General features: G+C 41.3%; 1 protein-coding gene across 2 annotated transcripts; it reads right to left on the bottom strand.

Annotated features, from left to right (window-relative positions):
- Window positions 1–2,253: 2,253 nt before the first annotated feature.
- On the bottom strand, window positions 2,254–18,914 carry Eif5a2 (eukaryotic translation initiation factor 5A2). Of its 2 annotated transcripts, none has more exons than XM_085682387.2 (5): window positions 18,821–18,914; window positions 18,049–18,249; window positions 17,441–17,545; window positions 9,034–9,165; window positions 2,254–8,346 (listed from the first exon to the last, which is right to left on the bottom strand). In XM_085682387.2, exons 2-5 carry the CDS (start codon window positions 18,211–18,213, stop codon window positions 8,287–8,289), a joined length of 462 nt encoding a protein of 153 aa, XP_085538513.1. In that variant the 5' UTR covers window positions 18,214–18,249; window positions 18,821–18,914; the 3' UTR covers window positions 2,254–8,286. The 2 variants fall into 2 exon arrangements, with proteins under 2 accessions (XP_085538513.1, XP_087755730.1); XM_087899604.1 differs by having other exon boundaries at window positions 2,254–7,009.
- Window positions 18,915–18,918: the final 4 nt, after the last annotated feature.

Raw genomic sequence — 18,918 nt, 5'->3', positions numbered from 1 at the left:
TGTTCACACTTTCATTTTTATCAATACAGACATTAATGCTATGAATTTTTCTGGTGCTACTTTATTAGAGATTCTGAAAGATAATGCTTTATTATCTTTTTAATAAATTATCTTTTTAAAGAGTTTGAGAAACTCTTTATAGACTTTCCTTTTTATTGTATATTAGGTTTCAAATTTTCTAGGTAGGAACTCCTTTTGTTTTTCCAGTTTTGCTTTTAATTTTACTTGGAGTTGGTTTCTTAATGCAAATTGCATGTGAGAGACAAGAATCTTTCTATGTAGCCCAGGCTGGCCTTGTATCCCCCATCCTCTTGCCTTAGACTCAGGAGCACTGGGGTTACATCTAATTTTAAAATCTCTACAGAACCTTGCCATTTTTGTCTTCTCAATATCTCAATATTAGTATTTTTGTGTGTGAAGGTCCCATATGTTTTTGAAGGAAAGGTATTTCTCTAATTCAGGATGCTAGTGATGGGTGTGTGCCTAAATATTAGTGAAAATGTAGCACCCATAATTTAAAGTATGCACATAATTGAAAACAAAAAGACTAATCACTATGAATATTACTTAAACATATGCCCATCCTCCCTCTGAGAATGTGCTGGGATCTAACTGTAACCGAGCTCACCAAGTGTTCTGGACTCTCCTAAACTCAGGGCACAAGTCACTTGAGTATTGGGAATCATCTCTGGGTGTGGCCAGAATATTATTTTGATTACACTTAGAAAGAACTCCCAAGAGGCAGATAACACCTTGCTAGTTAGCCTTCTGAGACCAACACACCTGTTCATTATAGTTAGAAATATCTGCTGAATGTGTTGTGGAAATAGATGTTTAATTTCCCAGGAAGCATGGCTGCATGACCTTAACATGTGGTGATTCTATAAAAGGTTCCCCATTTGGATGTCTAACAAGGGAGCAGAGAGATACTACGGCTGTGATATGTAAGCTGTAATCAACCCTTTCCATTATTCCCCCTTCTGACATACTTCTGGGAAACTGGGATCTTGGTATCTGCAAGTAACAACAATAAAGTGTGGGGACAGAGGACGGAAGTCTAACTGGATTCTTTCTGTTACTGTCTAACTCTGGTTTGTACATCGGGAAGGTTACAGTTATTAGTAACAGTGATCACATATATAAAGTGATAACTGATATGGTCACCAGCATGGCTCAGAGTCCCAGAGAAAGCACATGAACGGGAGAGAGCACTGAGCTACTTACAGTCAGCCTGGTCACATGGTCCACACAGAGTGAGAACTGGAAGGATCACCCCACTCAGCAATCCCGGCTGGCAGGGAAGGGACACCAGGGGCGAATGGACCATTAACCTCTCTGACACAAAGTATCTGTGGGAGGATGTAGAGGATGGGAAGGATGATGACAGGATATTTTCTATTTTCCACTGGACTATCCAAGTAACTATCTTACATGCTTAAGAAATGAATGGTCACGTGTGGGGCTAGTGTGAGCCCAGCACTCAGAGGCTGGAAGTGGAAGGACCTAAAATTCAAGTTAATTTGGGTTACACCAGGAGATACCGTATCAAACAAAACAAAACGCAAACAGAAAGCAAAAACCAAACCAAACAAAACCATCATTTTAGGTTTACACATATTTGTAATAAAATTATTCGATGAGTTGATACATAAATGTAACACATACTGACCACTCTCACGTTTGTCCTATGGCCCTACAGCCTCTCCTTGTATTTGCGTGTCTTTCTTGAGTTTAACTAGGTCATCACAGTGCCTATGGGTTGAGAGCTTGGAGGTGGAACCTGTGGGCTGAGCAGTGGGTACCAAAGTAGAGAGAATGATTTGTCCTTTGCTGGGAACTATTAATAGTTCAGCAGGAAAGATGATGGCCCGGGGAGCACTTCTCCCTGACTGACAGCTGGGCCGGGTCTGTATGGGCTCAGTGCAATGGCCACAGCTGTGCACTCATGATTGCAACCACAGTATCAAATCTACAGAATGGCTGTTTGTTATTTAAGTCAGGGTCTTGCTACATAGCCCAGGTTGGCTTTGAACTCCGAATTATCCTCCTGTATTAACTTCTGGTGCATCACCATGCCTGGCTAGCAAAGAATTCCAGAACATAAAAGGAAGACAAGTTCATATCTAGCCTGGAGTTCAAAGTTAGAGATTAAGAAAGGACCTAGTACATGAAATAAAATGGAAGGCTTTCTTTCAGAAGTTCTCTACACAGTTAGCACAATTTTATAGTATAAAATATTTAAATGTACACATATAAGAATTGTGCACGCTTAAGTTTATTTTCATTTGATATAACATGAAGTTAACAGAAATTTTATGGTAACAAAATGTTATCATTAATAAGATTCTGCATTTTAAAGCATATTTTAGTATAGCTGGATACTTAACATTCAAAGTTTACTCATTTTTAAAATGGAAAACACACAATTATAATATCCAGATCTTGTAATTTTAAAGTTTTAACCAAAACACTTGCAAGTAAATTCAAGAAATATACTATATTTCAGACAAAAAAAAGGTACATTACTAACAAAGTGCCAATGAATCTGACAATATTGATTTCTTCTGGGGAAGAGGGTAAAGTACATGATAATATATAACTAGTCATTTTTAAATCATGGTTTAGAATGAGTAATTTGACGTATACTTCAAAGTAACAAGGAGTGCTTACCTGTATTAGACTAACCATGATAAAGAATCAGCCTACGAGCACAGCCATGATCTCTAGCAGGCTCTTCAGGCACTGCTGAATAGGTTAGTATCCAGTGTTTGTAAAAATACAGTTTCAAAATAAGACGAACCAAATCCCACCAACATTAAGAAATGGCTTCCAAGATCTTCATATAAATAAAAGAATCTCCCTTTTTGCTGTAAGTAGGTTCAGACCTGTTTAAGATATGAGCAGTAGTGACAGAAAGCTTGTGGACATTTCTAGCAGGTGATGGCCTCGTGTGCACTGCCCCAAGTTGTGCCCGCCACATGAAGGAGACGAATTATCCAATGTTTACAACTCTCCTTGGGCATTTGACTTCACTAGGTAGTTATGTTGGGGTTCAGGTATTTAGTTAATGCACAAATTAAATTACATAGTGACTCCAAAATGTGTTTCCACAGAACATCTGTGCTCCATAGCCAGCTCCCAATGTTCCCTCTGCAATCAAATAATGATGCTGTTTCTTCAATTCAGAGAACACATCTCATAGATTTAAGTTAATAGATTCAATTTTAAGATTTTTCTACCATAGATTTAAAAAAACCTTTGTTGCCTATTACTCATCAAAATGCTAACAGAAAAAGGCTTGAGAACAATGAAATATTTATTATGCCTAAACATTAGAAGATTTGAAGGTTCATATCAGCACAATATACTGCTTATGGAAATATGCTTTGATAGTTTTGCTTTTATACTAGAGATCCGTATTTTCTTAGCAAATGTGAATTCAGTATGTAAACATTTTAAGATACGCAAAAGAGTTAGGGATTTCCTGTCTGTTCTTAAATGGGTCTGAGAACCACTGCAGCAATGTCTGGCTCTAAAACCCTCTCTGAGGTTTGTGCCAAAAAGATGCTAACAGAAACATCCCCAAGAACAAGGTTTCAAGGCAAGACCACTGGGAAGATCCCAGTACAGCTGCTACTAATGCCCTCATCTTTCTTAAATATTTACCATATAGCTTAAATATGTTACACTGAGAATTTGTGTTTCTATGCACTACAGTCGTAGGACTTGGGGAAACTTGCAGTCTATTCGTAGGCAGCAGGCTTTAAAATATTGACACTGCATCTCTTCACACTAACAGCCCTGAGAACAAAGCGTTCAAATTCCAGCTCAATAGAAACAATTTTAATGAGAAACTTTAAAGGTATAAAATCAAATTCTGGAAAACTTCTTAAAAAATCAACGTTTGAGGCACTACAGACTACAGTACTTCAATAGATGGAAGGACTTTGAGAAAAGAACAAAGCGGTATGTGTTTATACACACATTCACCTGGTGAGGTAATGAAAAGCATGTGTCCCCGAATTTTTTAAATATCGATGCGTATCACCGTATCTTCTGGCCTCAAGAATTTTGGTCACTGCTATAACGCACTGGCATAGAAATCTGTACTAAGAAGGGGAACAGAGTCAAGAGCTTGGCTGGTAACCACTCCAAGTGACTGGCAGTGCCCCAGGGCATCAGGGATTCCAAGGCCAAGTTAGAGCCCAAAGGTCTGAAGGTCAGAGAGCAAATGACTGCACCAGTGTAACACAGTCTTCACAGTAGAGATAAAGCCTCTGTGCTAGAACATTCAACCTGCTAGTACTGTCTACACAGCAAAGAGAAAGAAAAGGTCACACACAAATCCACGGGGACACGAATGAGTCTCCATTCTCTACATGGTGCTTGTGAAACTGGAGATAGCTGCAAAAGTGCAGCACACACTGGGAACTAACTGTTAGCATTTCTCTGCCGTCAAAAAGAAGGAACTTCTGTTCTATGCTAGAAATATAAGTTACCTGCCTCCCTTTAATATAATTTGTAAAGCTTTACTAAATGAAATACTGTGCTCTAAGAGAAACACCTACTGAGTTATGTGAAAATAAACAGTTCTGTATCTTTAAAATCTATACTTACATGTTGGAGTATGTACACTTCATATAGTATTTAAAATGAAATACTTAGCATCCATGAAGACTGAGATGTCATTTCTGGTTAACTCATGCTTTCTTAGATTTTTCTTATAAAGTATATGCTTCATAGTTCAAATACCTTCAGCAGATGCCTGGCACAGGCTCCTTCCTCACTAGGGTTTCATTGGGCAGAGTAACAAAGCTGTGGTGGTGTGGAGGTCACTGCAACACTGCTGCCACCTTCTCCAGTGGCTGCGTCAGACTAGCACAGACCACTCAGCACACTTGGCAGACATGGGACTTGTTGAAAAGTCGCGGATTCTTCCTGATTGAATAGATCGCATCCATAGCCCATGTCTTATTGCAGTCCACCCTTGTGTTCTCAGACAGTCCTGGCAGCTTTACGCAGTGAGGTTTCTGGTTTCAGAGCAAGGGCATCAGGCTCTTCCATGCTGTGGATCTTGCTGTTACTAACAAGAATGACTCAGCAAGCACCACTTTTCTCAACAAACTGCTAAGAAGAAAGGACACTGGGTGCTCCTGGGTCCAGTCATTACATAGTGCAAATGCTGGCTCTTCAGATGAGAAGTCCAGCTCATCAAAACCATCGATCACAAAAAGGAAATTTCTGGACTCGGCAGGATCTGTTCAATGGGGACTTCAGTTCTTGGATATTAACTTGTAAAGCTTTGCTCCTTTGCTTGACTAATTTCTCTTCCACTGAGATAAGAAACATAGGCAAACTTCTCGAAGAGATTGCCATCTACCCATTCTAACATTGCCTTCTCAACAATGTCTTCCCAACTCCAACATCTCCATAAAGGATGCCTATTTGTCACATCTTGTAAGTGTTGATATCCTTATCAAACATACTCTCCAACAGCTTTTGGTTTCTGAGTAAGTCCCTGATGTGAAGTTGCAGATTCTCCAAGCAAAGAGTTCTTACCCCATATAATACAAAACTTTCCCTTTACTACAGTTCTGTAGTCTGTTCCATCCTCAGTCTTTGAGGGACAGAACTCAGTGATGCCCTGAAACAGCCGTGGAGCACTCTCCGGAGCCTGTGGAGTGAGCTGTTCCCCACTGTTCTGTCCGAGTCCCATCCTTCAGCAGCCGCCCTGCACTCTTCAAGAGCTGGGAGTTGGCGGGCTGTGCTCTCATGAGTGAGTTATATGGGTCTGGCTTCTATTCTTGTCAACAACTCAAACCTGTAGAGCCTAGACCTTGAGAACAGCAACTTAGAGGACGCTGGCCTGCATATTCTGTGTTCTGTGTGAAGCTTTAAAAAATTCAAACTGCCACATTCAGAGGCTAGGACTGGAAAGATGCAGTTTAATCCATGCTTGCTGTTAGGATCTCTTAAGTCTTTTTTTTAGCAGCCAAAGTTTGGTACAAATGAACTTAATAAAGAATGCCCTCAGTTACAACACAATTAGGAATTTATGTTAAGTCTTGAGGTCTCCAACATGCAAAATAAAATTTATAGTGATGGACAAAAAGGAAATTTATAGGAAAAAAGAAGTTTCTGAAGGATGTGAGAAGAAACAATCCACAATAGGTGATTAGCCCACACTATTGTAATATAGACGGTGGGTGCTGGTGGCAGAACCTGATGTGCCATTAAAAAAAAAAAAACTCCAAATGGTATGGTCTTTAACATGAGAAATACTGGGCTATATCCAGAGACACTGAATTGCATTTCTAACGGGGATAAGTTATACACGGCTCTGTAAAATGTTTTCAGTATTTCACATGGGGGTTGAGAAAATAAAGCAAAATCCACAAAATGAGAGAGAGAGAGACTTAAGCTTAAGTAGCTTTTGCCATTCAAGGTACATAGTTAGAGACATATTGCTCTACACCCTTCCAGTGCAAAGGAAAACAGAGATTCCTGTGAGGTTTGACAAGTTACAAAGAACAAGGGCATGCTAGTCCTGAAGTAATATGAAATCAAAACACCAACGTGGTTATTAATTGGCTGGATAACAACCAGGAAACAGCAGAGATAAGTTTTTGGAATTCCTGTGGATAACACATCAATCAGTTCAACTAAGGTACACATGAGGACACCAGAAATCTAAAGGAGACACTTGTAGAAGAATCCAGTCGAATTCCTAATTGTGCTTTGCATGGACAAAAGCTAAAAGGCCACACTAAAGTCCACTGGCTACAACTTCAGCATCTCCTGTGCTTTACAAGTCTCTTCCCGGCACTTCCCTTATAGCATCTTCCTTCTCTGAATTGGTTTGTGGAGGTCAAGACACAATTGAAAACTGCATACAAATTAAGCAACTAAAATTGTGGCTCTCGCATTTCCATGGCAATTTAAACTGTTGACTGGATCAGTTGCACCGTCGGATCTCTCTGCTCTAGACGGGAGCACAGCACTCTGGGGGCTACGCATGGTGAAAGAGACCCGAGAGTCAGGGCATTACAGGAGTTTGTTCCAGGCTGTACTTCAATACGATGATTGTGATTATGTCAGAATTCTTCAAAAACTCAGAACTATGTCTATGATTCCGGACATAATTTGCACACAATTCAAACGTCCAAACAGAATGGAAGGGCACGCATACAACATATTAAAAGAATCCAGTTCACAGAATCTTCTCCTAGTTAGATTTTACATCTGTAACCAGAAGTCATAAGAGAACTATACACACACACACACACACACACACACACACACACACACACTTAAAATAATTCTTCCATAGTTCACTTCTATTCCACTTTAGAAAAGTGTATATACATTTACAAGTCAAGAATTCAAAACAACTTAATTCCTAATTTTAGACGAAAGTCAAAAACAAATCTACTTTAAAAATCGTGGGAAGGGCTGGATTACCAACATCATGAACACTCACAATGGCTGGAGGTCGTGCAGAGTCCCTGGAAGGCCAGTCCTTCTAGGGCAGAGGCTGGGGACACAGCCCGAAGCAAAAATACAACTAGAGTCACTCTATTTCATACGCTGACCACAAAGGTCTTAAATAAAACCCACAGTCCGGCTCCCTTCTTGGCCGCTGTCCCGGGTCTTCCTCGGCACTGTCTGACTTGCTCAGATTCACTCGGCAGCTCTAGCTCCTATTACCACAACAGAGTAAACTACGGCATAGGTCTGTCACCAATCTGGCAAAGGAGGCCATGATGCAGGCACTACATGGGACATCTGGCCACCAATAGAACACCATTTTTTGATGAGTTTAGTTTCAGGAAGTGTGTCAGCCACACAGGGCTGGAGCTTTGACAATTCCATTTTATGATCTGTAAATTCTAGATATGAAGTCTGAAATCAGCCAAGAACAATTCAACTTAAATGCATAAAATTTCCATTACACTAAACGCTACATTGTTGATTTAAAACCCTGGTTTGGCAACCACTTAACTTCAGGAGTGATTTGTCAGACAAGTGACATGTACTGAAGCTACTGTATCTGTTTCTTATGGTCACACACTACAAACCACAGGAATGTTATAGGAAAGACACTTTATAAAATTATACACCTTTATATGTTCTTTTAAAGTTACTAACTGCCTGCAAAACTAAGTCAGCACAATTTCAAAATGATAGAAACATAACAAAAATAAAACATGAGGTTACTTATGAAGGCTATAGCTTTGGGACAACTAGATCCAGACCTAACGGCCCCACTTGTGTGGAAGGTCCTGTCTATTTGCAGGGCTTTATGGCTACAGCATATTCTTCACTCATGGCACACATGACAGATACCTAGAAAGGGAAAGGGCAAGCAAAGAGTTACTCAGGAGGTAATGTAAAGAAAAGATGTATTGTGTTCACTAAATACTACATATGTGTCAACAGCTTTTATGTTGACTTTGTAAATGGGTAATCCAAAACAGCTAGCCTGTCTTCTGGACAGCTTTCTGGATTAGAATTTCTCAGACGGTAGCCCAGAACAACTTCCCAGAAAAAAGGAAACACTCCATCAACAGTTACTCCATGTTACACTTCTGAGTTATAACAAAGTCCATCTTTCCCCTCTGTACTTCCTTCCTATTTCTTAAACTCATAGGCAGATATAATTTAAGTATGGAGTTCCATGTCAAGCCAGAAGAAATAAAACAAACAAAACCCAACTCCCACACTTGATGCTTCCTTTGGTAGTAAATAGATCTTTAAGGGCGCCATAGAAATTACCGTATGGTGATCATTTCAACATTTCAGCAGTATTTTAAAGTTATAGTTCACAGGGTCGAAATTTATTTTATATATTATTGTTGTATGTGTGTAAACAGATGAAAAATATTTTTATTAAAGGTGAAGAAAACATACAGCAAGATGCACAGATAATGACCCCTGCAAAGCACAGGAGGCTGAAGTATCCACATACGTCTTATGTTAACCTGTTAGGGCCAGGTTTAGAGAACGGTTTTGAGAGTCTGCCATGAGTCTTACCTGCACATCTTCACCTGCATTGTATTTTCCTTCTATTTCTTTGCCCAGTTCACCTTCTGGCAGCTTAAGATCCTCACGGACTTCACCAGTTTCTGTTAGCAGGGAAAGGTAACCATCCTGAATGCATATGAGCTATTGGAAGAAATTATAAGTGCATACTGATTAGATGGCATCCTCTTTGTTACAACGTTTGCACAGCTAAACTCTAATAGTCGTAGTGTTGGATGAGGACACAGCAGCACATCATCCAGTTTGTGGTGTTTAAAAATGGTGACATGACTTAGTCCGACCTAGCACTTGGGAGGCAGAGGCTAACCTGGTCTCCATTGGAAGCTCCAGACCAGCCAGAACTAAATAGTGAGACCCTGTTTCAAAAAGAAAAAAAAATAGGAAAAATGCAGGCGTTACAACAAACCCAGAGGAGTGTGTGATTCACTCCCCATGTGCTAGCCCACCGCTCTCTGCACTGCCAAGGTATTCACATGTTCAGCCACAATATGGACAGAGCTGTTCTGAAAGAAAATGATGCATTTCAGGAAGTTTTTAAAATAACATGCTTTAGAAACTTTCCAAATCAGAAAATATAGAATAATTTTCCTCTAACCATCACACATGTATGTAAACATACTGTAAGCAAGAATTTCCTGTTAGTGGACATCAAAGTTATGTTTAGTTTTTCACTATTAAAATGATGCATTTTACAATTTGATTATAATCAAAGTTAACATGAAAATTTTTGGTCTTCAGACCACTGTTAACAGATTTTTAAAAAACATTTACATACATATATATGTCTATATACAAATGCATATATATGTATATATATCATACAATATATTCTATCTGGCTATTTATCTTTATATCTATATATATTGTATTTTGATCTTATTCTCCCCCCGTTACCATCTCCTGACCCCCCACTGCAGATGATCTCAACTAGCCCCTCTTCTATTTTCATGTCTTCCTATTTCTTGGTGAGCTGGTGTCACCAGGGCTGCTTACGGAAGTGTGGGTGAGGGTTTTCACAGGAGCCTCTGCTGCTTACAAGCACTACATGACTGAAGGAGAAGTCTCTTCCTCCACTGACTGTCTGTAGACCCTCAGGGAGGGATGGCAACAGACTCCTAATATTATCTTATCTTATGCCATTAATGGAACAAACCTAGCCATGGCCCAACCTGTAAAAGAAAATACGCTTTGATATAATGCTTTAAAAAAGATTTATCTTTTAATAGTGTGTAGTTGTGCATGTTTGCATGTGTGTCTGTATCTGTGCAGGAGCTTAAAGAGGCCAGAGCTGCCAGGATTCCCAGGAGACGGAGCTGTAGGCAGCTGTGAGAGTTGGGAACTGAACTCAGGTCCTGCAGTGCAGCAGCATCTGTCCTAACTGCTGAGCTGGGCCTCCAGCCCCTCCCGCGATATAACTCTTTAATTATGGGAATGAGGAAAACAGCGAGGCTGCACCGTCAGTGTGCCTACAGTTCCAAGACACTGCAAAAGCCATTCCTCTAGACTATCAGCTGCAAACACACACACACACACACACACACACACACACACACACGGCGGGACATGAACCCTGACATCTGTAACAAGAGCTACGATGTATAAACCGACACAATAAGTAGAAGGAGTACCCAAATGCTGCAGGAGCACCACTTAACAGGCCCACAATGCACAGAGACTCAAGCCTTGTCTACGCTGTGAATACTAGAAACTGCAACAGTACTTTCTCGTCAGGACCACCAGACCGTAAACAACCACACAGACACTTCTTATTAATATGGCCTTGGCCTCAGCTTAGGCTTTTCCTCAACTAGCTCTTATAACTCAAACAAACTTGCTTCTATTAATCTACCTTCTACCATGTGACTGGACTACCTCTTCTCTGTATAGTATCTCCAACCTGTTTCATGTCTTCCTGGTGTCTGCCTGCCTCCCTTCCCAGAGTTCCCTCTCTCCCTGGAAGTCCCACCTATCTCTCCTGCCTAGCTATTGGCCATTCAGCTTTTTATTACACCAGTCACAGCAACACTTCTTCACACAGCGTACAAATATTTTGCAACTTTTTTATGATCTTTTTGTCGCTGAAATGTCTCAGAACTAGCTGGGAACAGTGAAGAACAAGGCGTGACAGGTACACACACAGTGTGTAAATGTCTGAGGGTATGAGTTCACACACAGTGTGTAAATATCTGAGGCTGTGAGGTTCACTGTGAGGTTCACACAGTGTGTAAATATCTGAGGGTGTGAGGTTCACATACAGTGTGTAAATATCTGAGGGTGTGAGGTTCACTGTGAGGTTCACACAGGGTGTAAATATCTGAGGGTGTGAGGTTCACATACAGTGTGTAAATATCTGAGGGTGTGAGGTTCACACACAGTGTGTAAATATCTGAGGCTGTGATGGACACACACAGTGCACAAATGTCTGAGAGCAGGTGCTTGTGTAAGGCAGAACTTGCAGCCTTTAGCAGTTCCTGAGGTGGAATGCCATACTTCAGGATGAAAGGCTCCTATTGCTACCAGTGACTGAAAACAGGAGACAGATAATAACACTGGGATCCTGGTAATTATTTATAAATGCTAATTTTTAAGACTTAGAATTCATTAAATGAACTGAGGTGAAATACATGAAATATTTCAAGACAAAAATGTGTAAGCGTAATACAAGCTGGGTGTGGTGGTGCACACCCTTAACCCCTTAGTCCTAGCAATCTAAAGCAGAGGCTACAGATTTGTGAATTCAGCACAGCAGCCCCTAGCCCACGTTCCTATGGATGATGCCCTATACCATGTGCATATGACAGCACTTATTGAACCGACTGGGCTATATTTTAAAGAGAGAGATGTGAAGTTGGGAAGAGTTGTGGGAGGGGCAGGCCCAGGTGTTAGTAGAGAACGATATCTACATATTATCTAACTGTATTGCATTCATGTATGAAATTATCAAAGAATAAATAAAACGTTTTTCAAAGGAGCAGGGTACAGATAGAGCAGGACTGTCATATATTGATGAGTATCAAACCCAGGTGATGTACTCTGGAGACGTATGCCCTAGTGGGCTATGACACTTAGAAAATTCCCACAATAAAAAGTAAAATATGGCCAGTGAGACAGCTCAGCAGGAAAGCGTTGCTGCAGAAGCCTGATGGTGTGAGTCCGGTTCCTGGAACCCACATGGTGGAAGAGAGCCACTGCTACCATGGCATGAGTGCATACACGTGAGAAATAATAAACTAAAAGTAAACAGTTCACAGGCAGAAAGAGAGAGCACGGAAACTACTAAATGCTGGAGGGAGGCACAGTGGGCTGAGAAAGGATGAGCTAATCGGAAGGGTGACTACGGAGCCTACCAATGATGCGCCCAGAATGAGAAAGAGCATAGAAAGGGGGATTATGGGAAGGGTGGTTTTGTGTTTTGCCTGTGTTTGTATTACTAATATACAACAGATGGCAGGGGAAGATTGTCACTACGAGTGCTTTCTTAGTCCCAGTGGCTGGATTTGGCTTCACATTCTATTTCAAAACAAGCAGCTGTCACTATGCAAGGTGAGACCTTTTTCTTTCAACTTCAGCCTTCTCTCCCTTGCAGTCTTCAGCTACTCCCAGAAGCTGCTGGTCCTGGTAGAGTGAATTCTTAAACATTATTATGGTAAGATGATAAATAAGTAAGATGATCATCAACTGGGGTGTGCTCTGACCCAGCAAGGCATCCCGTAGGTGTGCACAGTGACATGACGTCATCGAGTAAAGGAGCATGGACACGATACTGTGAGAGGGCCCTAAAGTACCAAGAGCTTGAGAAGTGGCTCAGATTCGGAAAGCACTTTCTCTCACACTGACCACTTCTCCCCATGAACTTATCCCGATGGCTTGGTGGGGAATTCTTTCTGACTAGCTGACTGTAAAAACAAGAATTTTAGAATGATTTCTAGTGATCACGAACAGTATGAGGGACCATGCAGAATGGGCTGTGACAAATGGTAGGGTGGGGAGACTTAGACTGTATTGATTTCTACTGACTATGGGCAAAGAGTCAAGAGTTCTGTTAGACAGTCAAGGACACGGGAAAACCAAGCTAGGAGAATTGTCAATGAGGTCTAGGGTAGTGGTACATGCACAGACTCTTTAAATGTTCTCCTAGTGAAAGACATTCAACTTCTTGTTATTGCTGCCTTAGTACTTGCTCAACAGGCTTAATGACACAGGCTTTCTCTCCCTGAGGCTGACAGAGCCCCACAGGTAGGACTGAAGCAGGGCCCCTGATCTGGCATCTTCCCCCAGTGGGAACAGCTAGTACCTAATAACACTGCAGAAAAAGCAAGCTGCATTTCTTGCAGCAGAACCAGTCTACACACGGACTTGCTTTTCCTGCCTGCAGTGCTTCTGCTAAAAGTACACCTCCTCTCTGCTGCAGTACCTCAGATGGTCTCACTTCTGAATAAAATGCTCACTTACAGGCAAAGTAACGAGACAAAGATATGCTGCCCTAAGAGGTCAATGGTTCATGAATCCACACCTCTATGAACAGCTTGCTGATGGGACTGATCTTGAAGACTCATTTATAGTACCCACTGGGTGATACTTTGTGGGCCTAGAGTACTGTTCTACCAGTTACAATATAATACATGCTGCTATTTTTCCTGTAAGAGAATTCACTGACTTAGCAACCTAATGTGGGTCTTTTCACTATTGTCTTTAATTATCCTGTAGCACTATATCTGTCCCTTCTCCCTAAAATACTGGGCTCTTCATTTAGTGGTTTTCATTCTCTGAGAAAGAATGTTTCCATGAAGAATACAAGATATTCATAGAACTGATTAAAATAAAAAAAAGAGTTTAAAGCATGGGGAAATCATAGCATCACTATTTTCTTTATTACTACTATTTTAATTTCAATATGGAGGCTATGAGATGGCCCAGGACTACAAGTCCTTACATCCGTAGGACCCACATTATCAATGGTGAGAACCAACTCCTGAAAATTGTCCTCTGACCTCCACAAGTGTGGAGGCATGGCACACACAAACACTAAGTTATATAAATGCAAATTGGATTTAAAAGTCATAATTCTGGCAGCCTACTGATTGCTTAAGGGTCCATGCCATGTACTTCATATGTTGTGTACTAGGTGGGGTCTACGCCATGTACTTCGTATGTTGTGTACTAGGTGGGGTCAACGCCATGTACTTCATATGTTGTGTACTAAGTGGGGTCAACGCCATGTACTTCATATGTTGTGTACTAAGTGGGGTCTACGCCATGCACTTTACATGTTGTGTACTAAGTGGCTTTCCCTACAAGGAATGGTCTTCAAATGACAGAGAAAAGTGCAGCATATCCAGAAAACATTTAATCTGTAGTAGAATATATAGCAGCACAGAAATTCTAAAAAACGTGATTCCAAAGACTAACCTAAACAAGCCATTTCTACATTTAACAGTTTGGGAATTCTCCCAAAGGGCCTGACAGCATTTTCTATTTTATGCCACCATGAGCCCCAGACGATTATAACTTCTTTTGAGAAAACTAATAAAAATTAGCAATTCTAATCTGAGGCAATCTTGGAACAGGAGTCAGGAGACGCTTTCTTGAATCCTGAACTTATTTTAAGAATACACAAATTATATTTATAAATATTAGCATATTTCTTCTCCCATTTAAAAAATTATTACAATGAATAGATATACACAATCCACTTTGGTTGGCTGCCTAAGTGGCACTCAAAATACTGAATTCAGCAGATACAAAGGAACTGAATGTAGCCAGATAATAACAGAAGCAGGGATTTAACCAAGGCACTTTGATAGAGGAGTGAAGACCACCAGAGCATAGTAAACATACTAGAAAGCTCACAGAACTGAGTTCCTAACTGAATGCCTAGAAATAAACACTCGATGCCAATTTTATAACAGAGAAGTTGCCAGGCTTGGTCCTAAGTGTTCACTAACCTCCTATGCCAGGCATAATCCTAGGTGTTTGCTAACCTCCTATGCCAGGCATGGCCCTAGATGTTTGCTAACCTCCTATGCCAGGCATGGTCCTAGATGTTTGCTAACCTCCTATGACAGACATGATCCTAAATGTTCACTAAGCCTTTAAACAATCTCTTAAGAAGTTTGTTATTCACATCCCAATTTTATGAGGAAAAAGAGAGATGAGAGACTGAGTAACTTGCCAACCAAGACCGCTCAGTAATAAGTGCCCAAGCAGAGAGAGATCTAGATCCACTTGACTGACGCCATCCTTTGCTGTGTTCACTCTGTCATGTTGACAGCATACTAAGGCTGGGACTATGGCAAAGTAAACAATGTCTCTTGGGTACAAGCTTGAGAAGGCAGCCCAACACCTCAACCACAGAACACTTCAAAGAAAATAAAAAACAAGAATGTAAAGACTATGATAAACAAACGAAAATTTTGTAATGGAGACAGGGCCACAATTACTAATTTTCCCTTTTGCGCTAGGCTACTATATGGCTTGGCATTGTTAGTAGACCTGTCTGCTTAATTTCTGCACATGAGGTGAAGGGTATGCTTGGACCTTACTGAACACCCAAATAAAATCCATACCAAATTAGTCCTTTTATGTTCAGTTTTAAGCTTCAAGGATTTGCTAATTTGATCACAGCAATCATGTGAATTGCTAGCGTTGGTTTGATGAAGCATCGACAAGCAGGAACACGGGGGAACCCCTGGACACGGAGGATACTGAGTATTCAGAGCATCGACGGACAGGATGAGAAAATCCATCTTGGCAAAATTAATTCTATACTTAGCCTAAATCTGACATGTCAATCTTATATACCACTGAATAAACACATATTCATTTAGCAAGTGTTTACTGAGTGCCTACTACATACCACATCTAAGTTCAGTGATCAAGAACAATGAAATGATTAGGTAGAATTGGATACAGAAAATGTGACACAGAACAAAAACACTCATTAGTGCACACAGCTGCTCATAGGCATATACTTTGTCAGTCTTGGTTCGTAGACTGAAAGGCAGAGGTTAGAGAAACACACACATCTAGCTAGAAAGCGCTAGAACTAGATTCAAACTTAGATCTGCCTGACTCAAAACACTGCTTGCTTTGGTGTTTGATATAACTATCAAAATATTTTAAATTGTTCAGACTCGATATAAAAAACACTCATAAGTGGCATAGTGAAAATATAAAACCAAATTAAGACTAGAAAAATATGAATACATATGGATAGCATCGAAAGAAGTCACTGAATGAATGCGTGATGCAGTGCAGAGAGACTAGCTTAAGGCTAAAGATAAAGCTGACACTTAAGACGTAAAGTTTATTTTACGGTGTGTTTGGTACAAAAACTTCTATAGCTATGATCAGTCAGAGCTTCTACATTCCAGGAGGTTGGTTAACATCAACACATCAAACCACAAAATGCCATCATTGAACATGACCTATCTCCAGGTGTAATTGGAACTAAAGCTTGAAGATCATATATGTATGTGTGTGCGCGTGCATGAGTGTGTATGTATATATATAAATTGCAAAATATATTATAAAAATATATGTTAATAAAAGGTCACAGCTAGTGGGTATAAATAAGTCAATTACATAGTTTTTTTTATTTTCTCCTTTGTCCTCAGTGGCCAGGCACTTTATATTTATGGGTTTCAAGTTACTTTCCACCAGATTTTGAATTATGTAAAAACTTGGTTAGTAGGAATATGAATTCCAGTGTTGGAAATCTTAGGTCTGCTCACTGAAAAGAAACAGCACACTTAGGAAGGAGTTATCGTTTACAACAGAGAGAACAGTAATTTTACCAAATATTACACTTTCTGATACCCTTGGTTGGAATACTGCATTTTAAATACTACATTTGTTTATTTAGTAAAAGTATGTGTGTGGCACATGTGTTTCACGGCTCATGTGTGGCGGTCAGAGGACACAGGAATCTATTGTGTCCTTCTAGAACTGAGCTCAGGGGCCAGGCTTGACAGCAAGCGCCTTGACCGACTAAGCCATCCCACTGGTTCTCAGTGCTGTCACAATGCAGTAGAGGCTGGAGGCACAGCATGCTGGCCTAGAGCATGTACAAGGCCCTGGGTGTGAGCCCTAGCACAGCAAAACCAGGTGTAACCTGGAATCCCAGCCCTCAAAGGTAGAGGCAAGAAGATCAGAAACTGAAGGTCATCCTTGGATGAAAGTGAGTTCAAGGCCAGCCTAGGATATATGATGCCCTATTTCAAAATTTTAAAAAAGCACAAATATTAAAAAGAACAAAACAGAACACTATTTTTCTAGTCTGTAAAGTAAGTGGAGTCTACTAACTGGTGAGGAAAAGACCCTAGAAAGCTACTCTTAAATCTTGTCAAACTCCTACCAAGACATCTGAACCAACATTAGTAAGGAAATCACTACTTACTTGATAATCATTTCTCTTAATATTTGGAACATCCATGTTGTGAGTGGAAGGACAAATATCTTCATATTTTTTGCCAGTGAAAATATCAATTCCAACAAGGTGTACCTAACATAGGGGGGCAGGAAACACGTTTGATCTGTCAGTAGTAGCTACTTACATGGGGGCACAATCCCAACACTGATCTGAATGGGATCTTTTACCTCATTCCAAGGTCATCTTATTTTCTTTAAAAAAAAAGTAGCAGTGATCATAATTGAGATTCAGTAAACACCTGACAGTTTCATGGCATCAAAACTCAACACCCTATACAGATCTTAGCACTTCAATTACAAGAGTCCACAGAAAATGAAGATCAGGTGTCTTAGAGTTTTAAGAACAGGTTGGTTTCAACTGTAAATGAGATGTTTTAGATCACCAGATTCAGGAAAGTTTTAGTTGCCAGCTAATGAAACATTCTAAGGACGCAGTTAAGGAGAGCATTCAGAGAAATAGCTGATCATTCAGAGACCGAGGGACGAATAAACAGTTATTTTAAATACAGAAGCCTCATGATGTAGAATGGAACAAATGATCTCCCTGAAGCCAAAGAACGACCTGGAAGGGCTTACCTTGGCATGACCATGCTTCCCAGTCTTGGAAGTTGACATCTCCACGATTTTGCATGGTCGTCCTTTGAGCACCACGAAGCCGTTTTTGCGCAGGGCTGAGCACTGCATAGGGTAAGTGCTGGAAGCCCCTGCATCTCCAGTAGTGAAGTCAATTTCGTCTGCCATGGTAGGCTGGGGAGATGTGTGGTTTTTCTGAGGGAACTATGCAAAAAGTTTGTTTGCTTTTTAATAACCGGCATACAGGTAGGGCCAAGTCTCATTCTGGGGGAAGGTAACAAGCCGAGCATCAGTGTCCCGTTAATTTTGCATTTATAGGACACCCACTCTGAGTGGTGGATACTTTGCCATTCAGGCCTCTAAAAACTTTTTCAGCCCTTAGTGGGAGGTGGGGAAGGAAGCCGCAGAGGAGCTCGCCGGGGAGTGAAGGCGATGCCAGCTCTGGGCCAGCAGGTCCGATCCTCACCACTCCACCGCAAGAAGTGCCCACAACCTTTCAGCCCATCCCCGCTGACCGGGTGTCAGCCAGGCCGCAGGTCCAGGGAAGGCTGGGGCAGGAGCATCGGGTCGGCAGCACCTAGCCCTCGGCGCGCCTAGCACCCGCAGCGGCGCCGCCCTGGCATCCCGGTCTCGGCCCAGCGGCGAAGGGCCTGCGCCCGGCGGTCCCGAGCTCGCCCGCCGTCAGCTTTCCATGCATCTCGGCTCCTCCCCTCGCCCGGACCCCAGCATCGTTGGCTGAAGCCCCCGCCCCACCGGCCCGACCCCAGATCTTCACCTTCGGGCCCGTACCACACGCCTTCGCTGCGTCCGCCGGTCCCTGCGGCTGCGGCGGCGCTGGCGGCCGCGGCTGGTCCAGGAGACGGGGCGGGGCCG

The sequence above is a fragment of the Myodes glareolus genome, chromosome 20, assembly GCF_982192425.1.
Source record: "Myodes glareolus chromosome 20, mMyoGla1.1, whole genome shotgun sequence".
NCBI classification, from domain to species: Eukaryota; Metazoa; Chordata; class Mammalia; order Rodentia; family Cricetidae; genus Myodes; species Myodes glareolus.
Note: the sequence above shows the minus strand (reverse complement) of the source record. Positions and strands in the feature narration are given on the sequence as shown.

Excerpts from the sequence above, each read along its gene's own strand:
- Eif5a2 (XM_085682387.2), bottom strand. The coding sequence starts at position 18,213 with ATGGCAGACGAAATTGACTTCACTACTGGAGATGCAGGGGCTTCCAGC. Across the intron at positions 17,546-18,048 it reads GGAAGCATGGTCATGCCAAG|GTACACCTTGTTGGAATTGA; the intron begins GTAAGCCCTTCC and ends CCCCTATGTTAG. Across the intron at positions 8,347-9,033 it reads ATGCAGGTGAAGATGTGCAG|GTATCTGTCATGTGTGCCAT; the intron begins GTAAGACTCATG and ends TTCCCTTTCTAG.